The sequence below is a fragment of the Salvelinus fontinalis genome, chromosome 16, assembly GCF_029448725.1.
Source record: "Salvelinus fontinalis isolate EN_2023a chromosome 16, ASM2944872v1, whole genome shotgun sequence".
NCBI classification, from domain to species: domain Eukaryota; kingdom Metazoa; phylum Chordata; class Actinopteri; order Salmoniformes; family Salmonidae; genus Salvelinus; species Salvelinus fontinalis.
The window spans coordinates 10,398,062-10,416,557 of NC_074680.1; the positions used below are offsets into that span (position 1 = coordinate 10,398,062).

The following is an 18,496-nucleotide window of genomic DNA, read 5'->3' on the forward strand; positions in this document are numbered from 1 at the left end:
GAGGTGAATCCTGTTTCCATTGATCCTTGATCTTTCCACAACTTGATTGGAGTCCACCTGTGGTAAATTAAATTGATTGGACATGATTTGAAAGGCACACTGGTCAACATAAGGTCCCACAGTTGACAGTGCATGTCAGAGCAAAAACCAAGCCATGAGGTTTAAGGAATTGTCCGTAGAGCTCTGAGACAGGATTGTGTCGAGGCACAGATCTGGGGAAGGGTACCAAAACATTTATGCAGCATTGAAGGTCCCCAAGAACACAGTGGCCTCCATCATTCTTAAATGGAAGCCATTTGGAACCATCAAGACTCTTCCTAGAGCTGGCCGCCCGGCCAAACTGAGCAATCGGGAGAAGGGCCTTTGTCAGGGAGGTGACCAAGAACCTGATGGTCACTCTGACAGAGCTCCAGAGTTCCTCTGTGGAGATGGGAGAACCTTCCAGAAGGAAAACCATCTCTGCAGCACTCCACCAATCAGGCCTTTATTGTAGGGTGGTCAGACGGAAGCCATTCCTCAATAAAAAGTACATGACAGCCTGCTTGGAGTTAGCCAAAAGGGACCTAAAGGACTCCATAAGAAACAAGATTCTCTAGTCTGATGAAACCAAGATAGGTATCACAATTCCAGTGGGTCAGAAGTTTACATACACTAAGTTGACTGTGCCTTTAAACAGCTTGGAAAATTCCATGGCTTTAGAAGCTTCTGATTGACTCAAATGATGTCAATTAGTCTATTGGGGATGTACCTGTGGATGTATTTCAAGGCCTGCCTTCAAACTCAGTGCCTCCTTGCTTGACATCATGGGAAAATCAAAAGAAATCAGCCAAGACCGCAGAAGAAATTGTAGACCACAAGTCTGCTTCATCCTTGGGAGCAATTTCCAAATGCCTGAAGGTACCACATTCATCTGTACAAACAATAGTATGCAAGTATAAACACCATGGGACCACGCATCGGTCATACCGCTCAGGAAAGAGACGCGTTCTGTCTCCTAGAGATGAACGTACTTTGGTGCGAAAAGTGCAAATCAATCCCAGAAGAGCAGCAAAGGACCTTGTGGAGATGCTGGAGGAAACAGGTACAAAAGCATCTATATCCACAGTAAAACGAGTCCTATATCGACATAACCTGAAAGGCCGCTCAGCAAGGAAGAAGCCACTGCTCCAATACCGCCATAAAAAAGCCAGAGTATAGTTTGCAACTGCACACGGGGACCAAGATCGTACTTTTTGGAGAAACGTCCTCTGGTCTGATGAAACAAAAATATAACTGTTTGGCTATAATGACCATTGTTATGTTTGGAGGAAAAAGGGGGATGCTTGCAAGGCGAAGAACACCATCCCAAATGTGAAGAACGGGGGTGGCAGCATCATGTTGTGGGGGTGCTTTGCTGCAGGAGGGACTGGTGCACTTCACACAATAGATGGCATCATGAGGCAGGAAAATTATGTGCATATATTGAAGCAACATCTCAAGACATCAGTCAGGAAGTTAAAGCTTGGTCGCAAATGGGTCTTTCAAATGGACAACGACCCCAAGCATACTTCCAAAGTTGTGGCAAAATGACTTAAGGACAACAAAGTCAAGGTATTTGAGTGGCCATCACAAAGCCCTAACCTCAATCCTATAGAAAATATGTGGGCAGAACTGAAAAAGCGTGTGCGATCAAGGAAGCCTACAAACCGGACTCAGTTACACCAGCTCTGTCAGGAAGAATGGGTCAAAATTCACCCAACTTATTGTGGGAAGTTGTGGAAGGCTACCTGAAACGTTTGACCCAAGTTTAACAATTTAAAGGCAATACTACCAAATACTAATTGAGTGTATGTAAACTTCTGACCCACTGGGAATGTGATGAAAGAAATATAAACTGAAATAAATCATTCTGTCTACTATTATTCGGACATTTCACTTTCTTAAAATAAAGTGGTGATCCTAACTGATCTAAGACAGGGAATTTTTACTAGGATTTAATGTCAGGAATTGTGAAAACCTGAGTTTAAATGTATTTGGCTAAGGTGTATGTAAACGTCCGACTTCAACTGTATTATAATCTGATGATCCCATATATTGAGTGCATGTAAACTTCTGACCCACTGGGAATGTGATGAAAGAAATAAAAGCTGAAAAATCATTGACATTTCACATTCTTAAAATAAAGTGGTGATCCTAACTGACCTAAGACAGGGAACTTTTACTAGGATTAAATGTTAGGAATTGTGAAAAACTGAGTTTAAATGTATTTGGCTAAGGTGTATGTAAACTTCCGACTTCAGCTGTATCAAAAACTACTATACTTGTAAGACAGGCGCATTAGTTTATTTCCAAACTCACGCTGAAGAGGGAGGCTTGTTTGGCTGGTGCTAGCACATGGGCAGATGAAATACACAACTGGAATGCTGATTAAGGTGTTTACATGTCCTAATAACTAGAAAGATTGCTCAGAAAACTAGGAGTTTTAATCAGTGTATGCTTACTTCGATAATTGGTTGCCTAATTTCAGTTTGACAAAACAAGCAATCGCTTGTGTAGAGAATTGTACCATCTAAAATGCTGGGAAATATCTTTTCAACAACCCAAAATATTGTTTTCAGCCGGTGTACAAAACCGAAAGTAACAGACGCAAAAACTAAACTTAACGGGAAGCATAGAAATATTGCACATACTTCTTAAGACTTCCTTTCAATGAGAATAACAGATCTATAACTCACATTTCTATGCGAATTTGGTCAGATCGCCCAAAAAGTTACATATTGCAGCTTTAACAAAAATATTTCACAAACACCAACGCGATGCTGACTGGTACTTTAATTGCATTTAAGATCAACAGTGAATTGTAGGAGCACAAACTGTGCTTTACAATTGCATTTCAGCTCAAGTTACAATCTCAAGTAATATGAGTAGCTCTATCCTATATATTTAATTGTAAATTCAGCGCTATATTCAATGTTGTTGGGTTGCACAGGCATTGAAATCCGATTCTAACAATATTTCATAATTTGTCATTAGACAGAGTTGCCAGCCTGCTGCAAGCATGACAAAATTATAAATCTGGCTAAAATAGAAACTGGCATCCAGCCAATCACCACATTTCCTTTTAATTGTTTGCTCCACATGTGACATTTACATTGATTGTATAAAAACATCTATACATATGTAATGCAAAGCAATGTCCGTAGCGCAGAGCCACGAAAAAGGTGTTCTGGAACCTGGGTGAAAGTAATGGTCAAAGAAAGGCAGTCCACATTCAGTCCATCTTCTCTTCCACCGCTACAGTTTTGTGGGGTATGTAAGATCCCATACCTGCAGCTCTCTCTGCTTCTGCCTGAGTGCAAGGTTCCTCCTTCAACAGCTTAATCCTGAACAGAGTGGGGGAGAGACGGAAGAAATGCAGATACTCAGTCATCAAAATAAACATCTAAGTTGTAATACTCGGGTGCTGTGGAGGAAGGCTCGTCACAGGAACAATGGACTGCTTCAAACAAAAATAGTGGGGATCTTACTATTTTTCTTGTGCACGTTGGTTTTAAAGTGCTCTTTCAGATCAACAAAATATAATCTGCAATCAAAACAAATGCACATTCAACTACGGCTTTTAGTTTCCAGTAGCCGAAATGTTTCCAGTTAACAATTTGAATAGCTGCAAGAAAGCGCAACGTACAGTCGTGGCCAAAAGTTGAAAATGACACAAATATTCATTTTCACAAAGTCTGCTGCCTCAGTTTGTATGATGGCAATTTGCATATACTCTAGAATGTTATGAAGAGTGATCAAATGAATTGCAAAGTCCCTCTTTGCCATGCAAATGAACTGAATCCCCCCAAAACATTTACACACTGCATTTCAGCCCTGCCACAAAAGGACCAGCTGACATCATGTCAGTGATTCTCTCATTAACACAGGTATGAGTGTTGACGAGTACAAGGCTGGAGCTCACTCAATAAAAGCCTTTGACACTTATGAAATGCTTGTAATTATACTTCAGTATTCCATAGTAACATCTGACAAACATATCTAAAGACATTGAAGCAGCAAATTTTGTGGAAATGTATATTTGTGTCATTCTCAAAACCTTTGGCCACGACTGTAGACAGTAATGCTGGCCACAACCAGTGACATAGTCCATCTTCTTTTTTTGAGCAACTTGGTTTTTGTTGAAGGTCTTCATGTCTGCATGGATTTGGTCATATATCGCTTTGTCTTCCATGTCTTGCTAATACTCTTCTTCCTGGTACCGTTGTGGTTCCCGATCTGTTTGGATGTACCCATGGTGGTACAGAGAGCCTTCTATTAACGTTACCTATTGGAATAATAAAATTAGTGATTATATGAGACACACCCAGTTAAGTGGAGCGGAATTTAATTTTTCAATGGTAAACTGCATGAGTGAACTAGCTAACTCCATGTATTCACCACCTTTGGCTAACTGTTGCTAGTTAACGTTAGTCAGTAGTAGCCAACTAACGTTACAGCAGTTATTGCGACAAGACCAGTTTCTGATCAAACATACAAATCTATGTGAGAAATAACACCTCTTACAACACACTTCTAGTTACAAAACGATTGCAAGGCATTTCTGAAGTCATAACACAGAATTAAACTCACCCTGTCGCTTATTTTCCCTCCAAATCTTGCTGTTCGTTTTTAGTTTGCCAACGAACTAGCTTCTTTCACACGTTTGACAGAATCATTTCCGGGTTAATAATTTAGAAACACTCCACTAGAGGGAGCCAAAGCACAGACCAACATAATATGAGTTCATCTGTGCAAAAGTTATTATGGACCTTGATGAATAATAAATAACTAGTTACAATTATGTATATAGTTCATATGTACATAGTTTTATGTATATAGTCTTAATTCATTCCTACCTAGATTTTTGTGTATTACTGCACTGCCGGAGCTAAAATAACAAGCATTTCGCTACACCCGTAATAACATCTGCTAATCACGTGTATGTGACCAATAAAATTTGATTTGAAGGATATATAGTTTATTTCTGGGCTCCCGAGTGGCGCAGCGGTCTAGGGCACTGCATCTCAGGCAAGATGCGTTACTACAGTCCCAGGTTCGAATCGAGGCTGTATCACATCCGGCCGTGATTGGGAGTCCCATAAGGCAGCGCACAATTGGCCCAGCGTCGTTTGAAAGTTTGGCCTTCATTGAAAATAAGAATTTATTCTTAACCGACTTGCCTTGTTAAATAAAGGTTGAAATATAGATTTATGTTATCTACCTGTAGTACAGAAGGCTTTGACACTAATATACTCTAATTTTGTAGAATTGCAGCGTCTCTGGGAGTGGACTATTTGGGGGTCTTTTTTTCAGCAGTATGTGATTGAACCTGTCTAGAATATATAGTCGTTTACAATAAATTAAATTCATATGCAAAAAAAATATGGTGGAGCAACAGATGAAAGGTATAGTTACCATAATCTTTGGCGCAACCAAATTTCACTACCTGGAGCAGTGGTGAGTGCACGCCGATCACATGACAGGCTGCATACGCGCGGTGGCGGGGAGTGAGGATGGCGGATAGTTATGTTGAACCAGCACCCGACTGGAGTAATCGTCTGTCTAACACTGCCGAGGACGCTTTCGTCGCCATGGAAGGCTTGCTGACTACCTTGAGAGCGCTGGAAGCAACGCTCTGGCAACAAGACATTTCGGAAATATCTTCCACCGAATATTGCGACAACTTCTGCCAGGTAGCTAGAGTGCACGCAAAACTGAAAGGAAAAGGAACGGTGTTGGCTGTAAACGCCAATATGGCCTTTAGCTGCTAACTAGCTAGACAATTTACCAGGATAAGCGAGCAATCTACATTAATGCACGACTATAAGCAATCAACGCAAAGTATAACACAGCTGTATTACATGCCTCCAATGTGCAAAAGACAACATGCTATCGTCAGTGGTTCTAACTCTAGCCAGCTAGTTAACACGTTGACATGGTTGTTCTACAAGCTTGAGGTACAGTAGCCCAGTGTTGGACTAAAGGAGCCAAAACGTTACACCTTAGTCCAAGGACCTTATGTTCTGGAAGCCAAAACAACTAAATAAATGCTCCATCTAAACGTGAAACGGTTATCAATTCCAGTACAGTTCTATAAACATAAATCCCTCTACTTTCATAACACATCAAAAGTATTTCACAAAGGCAAAAGACACTTACTGTACACTGTTTTGATACAGTTGCAGCCTACAGTATTTTTCAGTGACAACACGTTTGTTATTTCTGTCTTCCGTGTACATACCTGTGCTAATTAACTATCTTAAATTTGTTTTCGTAAACAAACAAGCGCTGTTACATTGAAATATGGCCATTTGGGAACCCTAACCCGATAAAGGTCTGTATCAATTTAACCTTTTGTTTACATATGAAAGATAAGGTCCTTAATGTTTCCAAAACCATACGGCAAGCGATGCGTGTTAATGTTTAGGCAGAGAGTTGCTCTGAACAATGACTTACACGGAAACCAAACCGGCTGCGCGCGTGCGCCATCGTGCATACATTTATTTTGTCCCCCTACACCAAACGCGATCACAACACGCAGGTTAAAATATCTAAACAAACTCTGAACCAATGACATTAATTTGGGGACAGGTCGAAAAGTATTAAACATGTATGGCAATTTAGCTAGCTTGCTGTTGCTAGCTAATTTGTCCTGGGATATAAACATTAGGTTGTTATTTTACCTGCAATGCACAAGGTCCTCTACTCTGACAATTAATCCACACATAAAAACGGTAAACCAAATCGTTTCTAGTCATCTCTCCTCCTTCCAGGCTTTTTCATGTTTAACTTATATGGTGATTGGCATCTACACTTTCATGGTATTACCACGGCAACAGTTCGTCTTTCAATCACCCATGTGGGTATAACCAATGAGGAGATGGCACGTGGGTACCTGCTTCTATAAACCAATGAGGAATGGGAGAGGCAGGACTTGCAGCGCGATCTGCTTCAGAAATAGGAATTACTTCTATTTTAGCCCATGGCAACGCAGACGCTCGTTGGCGCAATTATTTAATAACATAGATTTCAAAAATTATTTTGCAACGGTGTGGAGCGGTGGGGTCAGCCTATTATGTGTAATGCATTGGAACTGAGTCATGATCAAGGGCTAGTCAGAGAGGGAGACAGTCAGTGCTCCAGGATGACAATAAGGCTTGCAAAAATATTTTAGTTGCTAAATCCAGTACATACAAACTAGTAGCTAGTTTATCTTGGTGCTCTTTGCAACATTTTAAATGTTTACAGTAAAAGCTGAACTGGGCTGGATGGCATCACGTTTTGTTTATCAGGGCTAGCTGGAAATCAGGCACTTGCTGGCATGCATGTGAATAGGCCTGCAGGGTTGTCACTAGTTACTACAACAGTCAGTCAAAATTGTCTATTGTAAAAATTAATGAAAACAACCATTTGATTGTTAGTCTTAGTTTAAGGTTATTGGTGTGGTTAGGTTTAAAATCAGATTTTAGGAAGATAAATGGTAGAAATAGGCAGGGTTTAGCATAATTATGACCGGCCTTCAGGGCAAGAGTTCTTCATTACTTATCAATTAGCTTTGTCTGACGACTCACCCTGAATGTAATTCTGCTGCTCTATCGATCGCATCGCTACATACATTGTCTGAAAATGCCACCCTACATTAGTATTGCATGGTATACTGAAACTTAGGTACTTTTTTGATTAATATGTATTACTTTTGGTACTTCTTTCAAATGTCTCACGTCGTCTACTGATTGAGAGAGGATCAAGTCTCTCTCAGCGAAGCCGATGTCCCCTTATAGCACAAGAGCACTGTGCCTGCTCCACTTACTCATTGCTAGTTCTAGCCTATCCTGAGAAACCACTGCAATCACTGAGAGTCTGGGCTGCATCACCACTTATGCTGCACAGCAGTTAACACACTTGAATAATGCAATGCGGCATGTAGAAATGTTGAAACTGTTAATTACTGTTCGCAAAACAATGTCCTATACGCGCTAATAGCGTTTCAAACGTCACTCGCTCTGAGACTTGGGAGTAGTTGTTCCCCTTGCTCTGCATGGGTAACGCTGCTTCGAGGGTGGCTGTTGTCGATGTGTTCCTGGTTCGAGCCCAGGTAAGAGCGAGGAGAGGGACGGAAGCTATACTGTTACACTGGCAATACTAAAGTGCCTATAAGAACATCCAATAGTCAAAGGTATATGGAATACAAATCGTAGAGAGAGAAATAGTCCTGTAATTCCTATAATAACTACAACCTAAAACTTCCTATCTGGGAATATTGAAGACTCATGTTAAGAGGAACCACCAGCTTTCATATGTTCTCATGTTCTAAGCAAGGAACTTAAACGTTAGCTTTCTTACATGGCACATATTGCACTTTTACTTTCTTCTCTAACACTTTGTTTTTTATTTAAACCAAATTGAACATGTTTCATTATTTATTTGAGGCTAAATTGATTTTATTGATGTATTATATTAAGTTAAAATAAGTGTTCATTCAGTATTGTTGTAATTGTCATTACAAACACATTTCAAAAATCGTCCGATTAATCGGTATTGGCCTTTTTTGGTCCTCCAATAATCGGTATCGGAGTTGAAAAATCATAATCGGTCGACCTCTGTGTATAGCACCTCACAATCATCACACACAACATAGCCGACACTGGTACTATCCTCTTTTACCACTTCACCAAATCTTTCCCAAACATTACTTTTATGTCCTTCTCTTTATTTTCATCTCTCCATTTCGCAGCTTTTTGGCTCTATGGATGACAAACCTTTTCTGCCCGCTCCCAAAAGCATTTGCCGATTGCCGTGTAGGCAATTTGGCACGCGTACTGTTAAGCCCTAAAGTTTAGGCTTGCACACTAATGCCACATAGCTTTAAAAATAATAATAATAATAACTGCAGCCTATAGATATAAATTGCACAATAATTATACCTTTTTTTAAGGTACTGTTTTCTCTTTATTCTACCCGCCACCCACCCGCCCTTCATCCACACAATATTTGCGTTATGAGTCAACCCGCACATCACTACACCCTAGGCATAGCTGCTTTTCACAATGCTAGTATTTACACACTAGCGTTGTCGGGAATTAGCTTGCAAAAAAAAGTACATTTTTAACTTACTCTGTCGATTGTCTGTAGACTTGGTCCTTATGCAGGGGGGAATTTGAGAAAAAATACAGAACGTATAATTAAACAGAATTTCCAAATGTCGGTCTGTAGACTAGGTCAGTTCCTCTCTGCTTACCTCATGTTAAAATAGAGGTCTCCCACAATTTCTAGCTTTTTTTTGTACAGGAATGGCACCCATGCTGGACTTTTATTTTGACATGAGTTAAGTGGAGAGGACCTGGGTCTACAACACACCCACGTTTGGAAACTTTATTTAATTATAAATTATATTGTCTTTTTCTCAATTTCCTCCCTGCATAACGACCAACCCTACGGACAATCGGCAGAGTAAATATCTAAGTATGGCTTCCGGTGGACAATTCTGTTTTTTTGCAAGCTAGGCCTAATTCCTAGCAACGCTAGTGTGTAAATGCTAGCATTGCTAAAAGCAGCTACCTTGGCCACAGCTAGTGCATTTATTAGCTAAACGTTATTTAGTACAACTCGCTAGCTACAGCAGGTCTTGTTTCAAAATCGAGTTGCTGTAACAAGCTAATTTGACAAAAACACGCCTTCTAGCTAGTTGATGTGGTTCAACCACATTTTTTTAACACTAACATAATAAAGCAAAGTTGATGTGTACATTTGTGTTAAATGCCATACGCAAGTATACATAATCAAAGATGATCTATTATATAGATTTACATTTGCACACACTGCATATAGGTGATCTGTTATAGATCTACATTTATACACACTGTATATAGATTTTTCTATTGTGTTATTGACTGTACATTTGTTTATCCCATGTGTAACTCCTGTGTTGTTTGTGTCACACTGCTTTGCTTTATCTTGGCCAGGTCGCAGTTGTAAATGAGAACTTGTTCTCAACTGGCCTACCTGGTTAAATAAAGATATACAGTGGGGAGAACAAGTATTTGATACACTGCCGATTTTGATACACTGCCGGTTTCATCAGACCAGAGAATCTTGTTTCTCATGGTCTGAGAGTCCTTTAGGAGCCTTTTTGCAAACTCCAAGCAGGCTGTCATGGGCCTTTTACTGAGGAGTGGCTTCTGTCTGGCAGGTTCTCCCATCTCCACAGAGGAACTCTGGTGCTCTGTCAGTGAACCTTGTGCTCTTGGTCACCTCCTTGACCAAGGCCCTTCTCCCCCGATTGCTTAGTTTGGCCGGGCAGCCAGCTCTTGGTAGAGTCTTGGTGGTTCCAAACTTCTTCCATTTAAGAATGATGGAGGCCATTGTGTTCTTGGGGACCTTCAATGCTGCAGAATTGTTTTGGTACCCTTTCCCAGATCTGTGCCTCGACACATTCCTGTCTCGGAGCTCTACGGACAATTACTTCAACCTTATTGCTTGGTTTTTGCTCTGACATATGCACTGTCAACTGTGGGACCTTATATAGACCGGTGTGTGCCTTTCCAAATCATGTCCAATCAATTGAATTTACCACAGGTGGACTCCAGTCAAGTTGTAGAAACATCTCAAGGATCAATGGAAACAGGATGCACCTGAGCTCAATTTCGAGTCTCATAGCAAAGGGTTGGAATACTTATGTAAATAAGGTATTTCTGTTATTTATTTTTAATAAAGTTGCAAAAAATTTGAAACCTGTTTTCGATTTGTCATTATGGGGTATTGTGTGTAAATTGATGAGGAACATTTAAAAAATATATATTTTTTAGATTAAGGCTGTATCGTAACAAAATTTGGAAAAAGTGAATGGGTCTGAATGCTTTTTCGAATGCACTGTATATCAATACATTTCTAACAACCTAAACATTACAAAATAAGCCTCACTTAGCAAAATAGCAATTACATTTTTTTGTTGACCAAATTTGACACTCATAGATGTCCCATACAAAAATAAATGTCTGCTTATCGCTGTATTGTCCCGATTTTGGTTAAACCTCTTGCTTCGCCTCTTCCTCTCTGACATAATTTGGAAATTAAGACTGTTTTTTGTTTTCTACATAAATTGTAGTATCAGAGTTTGCTATGCTGTTTCCTCTATTTTGGCAAGATTGTGAGACCATTGTAACAAAAAAGATAACCCTAAACTGGGTTCAGCATGGCTGCTGAACCATTAATTGGAAGGTAATTGGGTGTTAAAGCTAGCTGTTGCTGTTTGCTAAGTCGTTATGTTGATTTTCTTATAACTAACCCAGCTGCCTGTTTGTCATTGGAAGTGTTTTTTTTTTTTTTTTACCTCTTTCCTCCATGACTGTCTTTGCAGGCACTGATGCACTATGCTGGGAGCAGGAATTCTGTGGAGCATGGTCTTCCCCTTCTGGAGGTCTACTGCCTGTCCATCAACTGCTTTGCTGCTGCAAGGCCACACCTCACCGCAGACTCTGATAATGTGGCCCTCGTGTTAAAGAGACTAGCATTGTGAGTCAACTCAAAGAGTAATAATGTGTTTGAAACTGTTATGGTTGTACCAACATAATTTTTGTTTGAAAACCTGAGCAGTACTACACTTTCTGCTGTGTGCTGCAATACATCGCCTTTTTTTATACATGTCTTCTTCATTTTTTTGTCCTGCATGTTAGAAATTGATAACATTGTGTCATGAAGTTTCACAAGTTGTCACTTGTCCCTCATTGTGTCTTTGTTATTTTGCTTTCAGGAGCTGTTTTGAACTGTTGCTATCTGTGCCTGAAAATGAAATCCCTTATGATGCCTGGGTTCAATTTTACCATTCTGTTCAGGTAAAGGATGGGGTCTGTTTGATAAAAAGTAAATGTGTTGAGAAAGCATGAGAGCACATTAGCAGGGGAATTGAGAGAAGTGGAGGAAGTGATTTTATATCCAATCCAATTCTTGATATGAGGGCTGTCCTACATGAACAACTTTACCATGCCGTCTCTTACCTTAAGGAACATTTGTGGCCCAAACCCTTTCTTTGTGTGTGTTCTCATGGGTTTTGCAGGTGGCCCATGATGCCTTGTTGGAGTATGGGAGCACAGACCTGCAAGCCTTGCTCCAGATCACCGGAGAGGGGGGAGCGTGGAGTAACCCTGTCCTAAGCGCCCTTCTCACCGGTCGCCCCACAAACATAGAGGAAGGTCAGTGTCACCACCTTACTGCATTGACATTGTAATGATGCACAAAGAAGCAGCAGTGACTAATAAGGCGAATCTTGTGATTTTGAAGTATTGGTATTAGTCATCCAGCTACTGCTGCTCTGTCATTCTCCTTCAGTTGAGGCGTACATCGCCTTGGAGGGGGAGGGTTTCATGGAGATGCGGGTAAAACACCTGGAGAAAGTGGGGGAGGTGGCGAAGGCTGTTGTGCTGGCTAAGTCCTGTGCCGAATGCCACCTTGTCTCCAACCAAACCACCTTCCGGCAGACCTACGTCTCTCTCCTCTGCCACCTGCTGCCCGATGAGGAGGCCATCATGGAGGTCTGTCAGTGTGTTGTTGTGAGAACAGCATCATTTGTCTTTTAGCTCAGCTCAGTTCTGTTATTTATACTGATATTTAAATAGCGTTCAGAGAAAGCTGTTATGAAAGAAAATGTGATGGCATAGTGAATCTGACAGTTATGTGTTGGGCAATCTTCACAAGTAGAGTATGAACTCTTTCGCCCTTGAGATGTAAGTGATATGGTCCACAAAACTGTAGTTCTATGCATGATTTGGCCTTTATTATTTATCCCACAGATATCCAGACTGGACTGTAAGGATGTGCTGGATATTACATGCAGTTTGGAGACAGAGGGGGAGGAAAACACAGCCTTCATCCTGTGTACCACCTTCCTAACTCAACAGCTGCAGCAGCAAAGCCTGTACTGCTCCTGGTGTGTTTTTAGTAGTCAATGTCAAATCTTGGGAAGCATATGGATAAATTGAAGTGAATGTATGTTATGCACATGAATGATCTTATTTGCAGAGGGACCCTGAATAATCTTTTATTCCAATTTTAGTTCTGGGCTGGTGTGTAGTTTTGGGGTCTTTCTCATGTATATTTCTCTATGCGGTTTCATTTTTAGGGAGCTCACACTGTTGTGGAGTAAGCTTCAGAGAAGGATTGACCCATCTTTGGAATCACTGCTGGAGCGTTGCCTGCAGCTAGGTGCCATTGCTAAGACCGTTTACCATCTGCTCTTCCTTGTGCACGTCATTCGGACAGAGGTAGAAAAATACCGCTTTTTCTCCCTCTGATTTTGAATGTCATTGCAATAAATTGTTAAGCAGTTTTGAATAGTTTATTTTAGTGAAATATTCGTTTTGAAAAGAAATCTACATTTGTAGGCCACTGATTTCCCCCATTTCTTCTACAGGCAGAGGTGCTAGGTCTGGCTTCGTCTGTGGAGTTATGTGTTAAAGCACTACAGCTCCCAGACCAAGAGGACACAGAGACAAGGATTTCTGTGTGCAAGACTGTAGCCTGCCTCCTACCAGACGATCTTGAGGTGTTGCGTGCTTGCCAGCTGACAGAGTTTCTTTTAGGCCTCTCTCATGTGGCCTTCAGCTCCCTTGAAGAGCTCTCTCTGCAAACCGATCAGAAGTATGACCAGGAAAATGCCATCATCCCCAACTCTCTGCGGTGTGAACTGCTCCTGGCACTTAAAGCCCACTGGCCTTTCGACCCTGAGTTCTGGGACTGGAAAACACTCAAGCATCAGTGCATCATGCTGCTGGGGCTTGAGCCTGAGCCAGAGGAAGATGAGGATGAGGGGGGGCAGGAGATTAGTCTTGGGCAGGATGTAAAGGAGGAGGTGGAGAGGGGGTTTGTTGATATGCCAAGAGAATACTTAAATGGGACAATTGTTGGCATTGATGGTCATAATAAAGATGAGGAAAATGAGAGGGGCAGTAAACCACTTTTGAAGCCAGATGCTGAACAGGGCTCACTTCAGAAGAAATATAAGTTCTTCTGCAAGATTTGTAAGAAAAGTGTTACTGAAACGCGAATCCTTCTTCACTCTAAGAGGCATGAAAAGAACGGTGTTTTCACCTGCCCTGTCTGCCTGAAGATGTTTAAGAGCAGAAAAGATTTTATCCCACATACTAAACTACACCTTCGAATGCCACCCAGAAGCACTCGGCAAAAGAAAAAGGACAAAAAGAGGATTGATTGGGATAAAGAAATGGAGGAGGATGACTTGGAGACTGTTGAGATTGCTCTTGATCCATCCTTAATGCTGTACTACCAGTCCACACGTGATCCTGATGTTTTGGAGCACATTTTAGAACGAGCTTCATCTGCCCCCAGGAACCCTGGACATGAAGATAACGTCACATTTGATTACATTAACTTTCATTTTGAATTGCGGAATCATGACATATATACATGCCCTGCCACTCACTGTACAAAGACTTTTAAGCATTCCAAGTACTTGGGTGTGCATTTAAAATCAGAACACCACGTCGGGGACCAGAACGTGAAACATTATTTTGAAATGAAAGACCGTAGAGAAAAGTGCACTTACTGCCGGCGCCACTTCATGTCTGCCTATCACCACCGAAGACATCAGCGTTTGCACTACGGTGACCTGCCTTACATTTGTATGGTCACAGGTTGTGGTGCTCGTTTCAGCACCTCCAATAAGCTTGTTGCACATAAGCATAGCCATGGCAATCAACTTAGCTACCAGTGTGAGCTCAAAGGATGTAGTCTTTCTTTCTCTGACTTGGGGCAGGTATACCACCATGAAGCACAGCACTTTCGTGATGCTGCATACAGCTGCACAAGCCTTGAATGCAAAAAGTTCTACTTTTCTAAAAAGGAATTCAGCAGGCATTTAGCCACACACGGCATTACCTTCTCCGAGGAAGACTTTGAGGCACAGAGGAAGGCCAAAATAAAACATATTGATTCCATAACTGAGGACATAGCCAGCCCCAAAAAGTATTGTGAAACAAAGACTGTACTGGAGGAGGTAGTCAGTGGGGGAAACGATGCTACTTCCTATACATGCAGTGCGTCCTCGTCACATGTGTCGAGCTGCAAGGAGCCCAAAGGCACAATGACATCGGTTGCTGTGTGCTTTGATGGAAAAAAGTTCACTTGTGGTTTTGAGAGGTGTGGATTGACCTTCTCCAAAGCCAGAGATGTTCGCAAGCACCTGAGGTGTATTCATCGAGAGCATTTCAAGGCAGAGAATAAGGAACTCAATCTTGACAAAGGAAAGGGCTTGAAATCTAAAGGTCTAAAGGTCAAAACAGAGCAGGACAATGATGACCAGAATGAACATGCAGCTTGTCTGCTAATGAAGGGATCAAGCCAGGGAAATGCTTGCCCTTCCCTTATTAAGAACACCACAACATCTCCATCATGCCTTGCCAATGATAATGACCATTTGAGAGAGATTTTGATTGGGCTTAGCCAGCTTAGTCTGACTCCCTCCAACTCTACAAATGGATTTAGTGAGCCCTTCCACCCAATGTCAGGGTCCAACACATCAAATATATCCTGCCATCAGGGTGTTGGCACCAGGTCCCCAGTTGTGTTATTGCAAAAGAGAGCTCCACCCGCTGTTGGTGAGAGGAGGAAATTGACATCAAACGTTGAACCATCAGTTGCCCAGAGTCTACCTTCAGAGCAACACTTAGAGTCAGACCAGATCAGCCCTTGTGTTTTGCAAGCTTCTACTAAACCATACTTATGTGAGGTTAATGGCTGCAATTTTAGATGTGTGATTAGCACTACCCTAAGGCGCCACTACATGAACATGCATCATTTCTCAGAGGAGAAGGTGAAAGGAATGAAGATCCTCAAGTCACTGACATTTAAGTGCCACCTCTGCTTCAAATGCCATAGAGAGAAGACAGACTTGAGGGTTCATTATCTTCAGACTCATAGACTTAGCGAGGCAGTTGTGGAGAAAATGAGCTGGTCTAAAAAGTGGGTTCAGGGTAAATCCCCAGAACCCACCAAGCCCACAACCCTCATACAAAAATCTCAGACCCTCACCTGGCAACACCCTTCCTGGCAGCAGAAGTACCAAAAAAAGAAAATAATGTGGAGGCGACAAAACATTGTACAATTTGCTAAGTCTGGAGACAAGAGTAAGAAATGTAGTCACGCTCCATCTTCTGTGCAGGATCACTTTGAAGAGGAAAGTGAGGATGGAGATATGCAAAGGGGTAGGGGCAGCATTTATATGTGCAAGCACAAGGACTGTGGGATGCTTTTCTGTCACACCTACAGTCTTTATCGCCACAAGAAGAAGCATCATTCACAGGTGATGGGACATCCTTCCATGCTTTCAGAAGACCCAGCTTTACAGAAGTTTAGGTGCAGCTACGCCAACTGTAATGCCTCTTACCTCCTGAACAGTAGCTTGGTGCGTCACTTGGAGAGTGAGCATCCTTACCAGGTGAACCGTAGCCTAAAGCATCACAGAAAGAGTTATCCTTACCAGGCGACCATGTACTGCGAGTATGAGGGCTGTACACAAGTGTTCACCCAAAGCAGTAGTCTGAAAAAACATGTACTCTCTAGCCACCTCAATTACTATGATTCACTTGTATTGCGTCTCCAGAATACTCACGACACTTCAGTCACGGGTTGCCAAAAAAAGTTTATCTTCCCATCCTCTACGCCACAAAAAGATGCAACCAAACTACCTCTCAGGCAATCTCTGAGACGCTGCCCAAAGTCTCCCGAAGATGTTAAGGCTGAAGAAACTAGTGAAGAGCATGATGAAGATGATGGTGAGATGTTGAATGTTGACCAAAGTATTGTAGAGTCCAAATCAAAACACAAGTTTGAAGATATGGTCTTCCGTTCCCATGAGGAGGCCTTGCAGATGTGCCAAGATCGCTGTCAACGTGAAGCGTACCCATGCATGGTGCAGGGTTGTGATTCTGTAGTCAAATTGATACGTAGTGTGCGACGTCACTATGTGAATTGCCACAAATTGACCAATCGGGCTTTTAAATTGAATGAGGATAAGCTTGTGTTTAGTGCAGAGCAACTGGAGGAGCTGATTCAGAGGAATACTGTATTATCTGTGTGGCCTGATATGACGAGGGCACCTAACGGAGTTCTGAAGATGGAGTATCAAGCAGAGCCAGAGAACCCTGGTGGTCCATCTGTGCCTATGAGTCTGCACTCCATCAAAGCAGAAACACTTGATGACTATGACCCACTGGGGTTCAAAGAGGAGCCACCCGCTGAGAGGAATGTTTTGGTCGGTGCGGATGACTTGCTTTATGGAGAACCTTGTGGGCACATGGAGGACTCTGCTACTCAGAACAGCCACAGCCAAGAGGCGAGGCCAAGGCGAAGATCCTCAAACCCACCCGCTCTTGATCTCTCTCCCCCATCCTCCCTCAGATTCAGTGTTGATGAGAGCTTCTTGGACAGTTCAGGGAAAGATGGTGGCAAACCAGCAAACATTTATGTGCCCTTGCCCTCCCCTCAAGCCCGCCAGCCACTTAAACGTAAGAATGAGCTCCCTGAGCACCCTCGCATTTCAAAGGACCCCTTGCCTCAAAGCCCTCCCCCTCGCACATTTGACCTGGCTACTTACAAACCTATGGGATTCGAGTCATCTTTCCTGAAGTTCATACAGGAGAACTCCAAGGATAAGGATGCTGAGAGGCCCCGGGCTTCACACTGCAACAACCCCAGGCCTGATCCACCTGTGGTGTCAGCTCGGTGGTGGGATTCCTACAGACGTAGCTGTTCTGTGAAGGAGAACAGCCAGGTGGGAATCACTACTACCTGTAGCAGGCGGGCTCATTCTTCCACACTTAAGCCTCTTCCCAGGACAGGGGAATACACATCAGTCCAGAACTTACACGTCATCTTAGAAAAGGCTCTTACAGGTTGTGGTGACCTAGCCATTGAGCAGCTGCAGCACCTAAGGCCTGTAGTGGTTCTTGAGAGACCAAGGTTTTTCACTTCCTTGCTTGACCTCTTCCCCACAAAAACGAATGATAAGCTACTTCTCGAAGGTTTGTAGAACTGAGCACTTTTGTGTCCAATATAAAGACTCTCAGTGTTTTTTTCTAATGTTATTACTACTCTGATATTATCAGTATCTTTTAAGTTGCCAAACTGAGCAGCTCAAGTTTCTTAATTTACCTACATGTTTCAACCTGTGCAAAATGGCCCCCTGAATAAAAGAAAAACCTCTTCAGTCTTTGTATTACATTTCTGTCAGATGATGAACATTTCAATGTAGATACAGTGGCAAGAAAAAGTATGTGAACCCTTTGGAATTACCTGAATTTAAAATTGTTTAAACGAATAACACACATTATTGTATTTTTCTTGTCTATATTAAATACTTCATTTAAACATTCACAGCGTAGGTTGGAAAAAGTATGTGAACCCCTAGGCTAATGACTTATCCAAAAGCTAATTGGAGTCAGGAGTCAGCTAACCTGGAGTTCAATCA

The 18,496-nt window shown here is 42.0% G+C and overlaps 1 protein-coding gene and 1 long non-coding RNA gene across 2 annotated transcripts; one reads left to right on the forward strand and one right to left on the reverse strand.

The window, feature by feature from the left end:
• Nucleotides 1-2,793: 2,793 nt before the first annotated feature.
• LOC129812629 (uncharacterized) lies at nucleotides 2,794-5,423 on the reverse strand. Its single transcript, XR_008753038.1, has 2 exons — nucleotides 4,609-5,423; nucleotides 2,794-4,303 (listed from the first exon to the last, which is right to left on the reverse strand). It is a non-coding gene; the product is annotated as an uncharacterized LOC129812629 (long non-coding RNA).
• Nucleotides 5,424-5,464: 41 nt separating this feature from the next.
• On the forward strand, nucleotides 5,465-18,235 carry LOC129812628 (zinc finger protein Rlf-like). The gene is made up of 8 exons (XM_055864357.1): nucleotides 5,465-5,711; nucleotides 11,375-11,529; nucleotides 11,768-11,849; nucleotides 12,071-12,206; nucleotides 12,343-12,545; nucleotides 12,804-12,940; nucleotides 13,133-13,274; nucleotides 13,424-18,235. The coding sequence occupies exons 1-8, from the start codon at nucleotides 5,532-5,534 to the stop codon at nucleotides 18,056-18,058; spliced, it is 5,670 nt and encodes a 1,889-aa protein (XP_055720332.1). The 5' UTR covers nucleotides 5,465-5,531; the 3' UTR covers nucleotides 18,059-18,235.
• The last annotated feature ends 261 nt before the right edge of the window (nucleotides 18,236-18,496 follow it).

Bases quoted from the DNA above. Each gene is read 5' to 3' on its own strand.
- LOC129812628 (XM_055864357.1), top strand. From the start codon at position 5,532: ATGGCGGATAGTTATGTTGAACCAGCACCCGACTGGAGTAATCGTCTG. The intron at 11,530-11,767 runs GTGAGTCAACTC...TTTTGCTTTCAG, and splicing joins GTGTTAAAGAGACTAGCATT to GAGCTGTTTTGAACTGTTGC. The intron at 12,546-12,803 runs GTCTGTCAGTGT...TTTATCCCACAG, and splicing joins ATGAGGAGGCCATCATGGAG to ATATCCAGACTGGACTGTAA.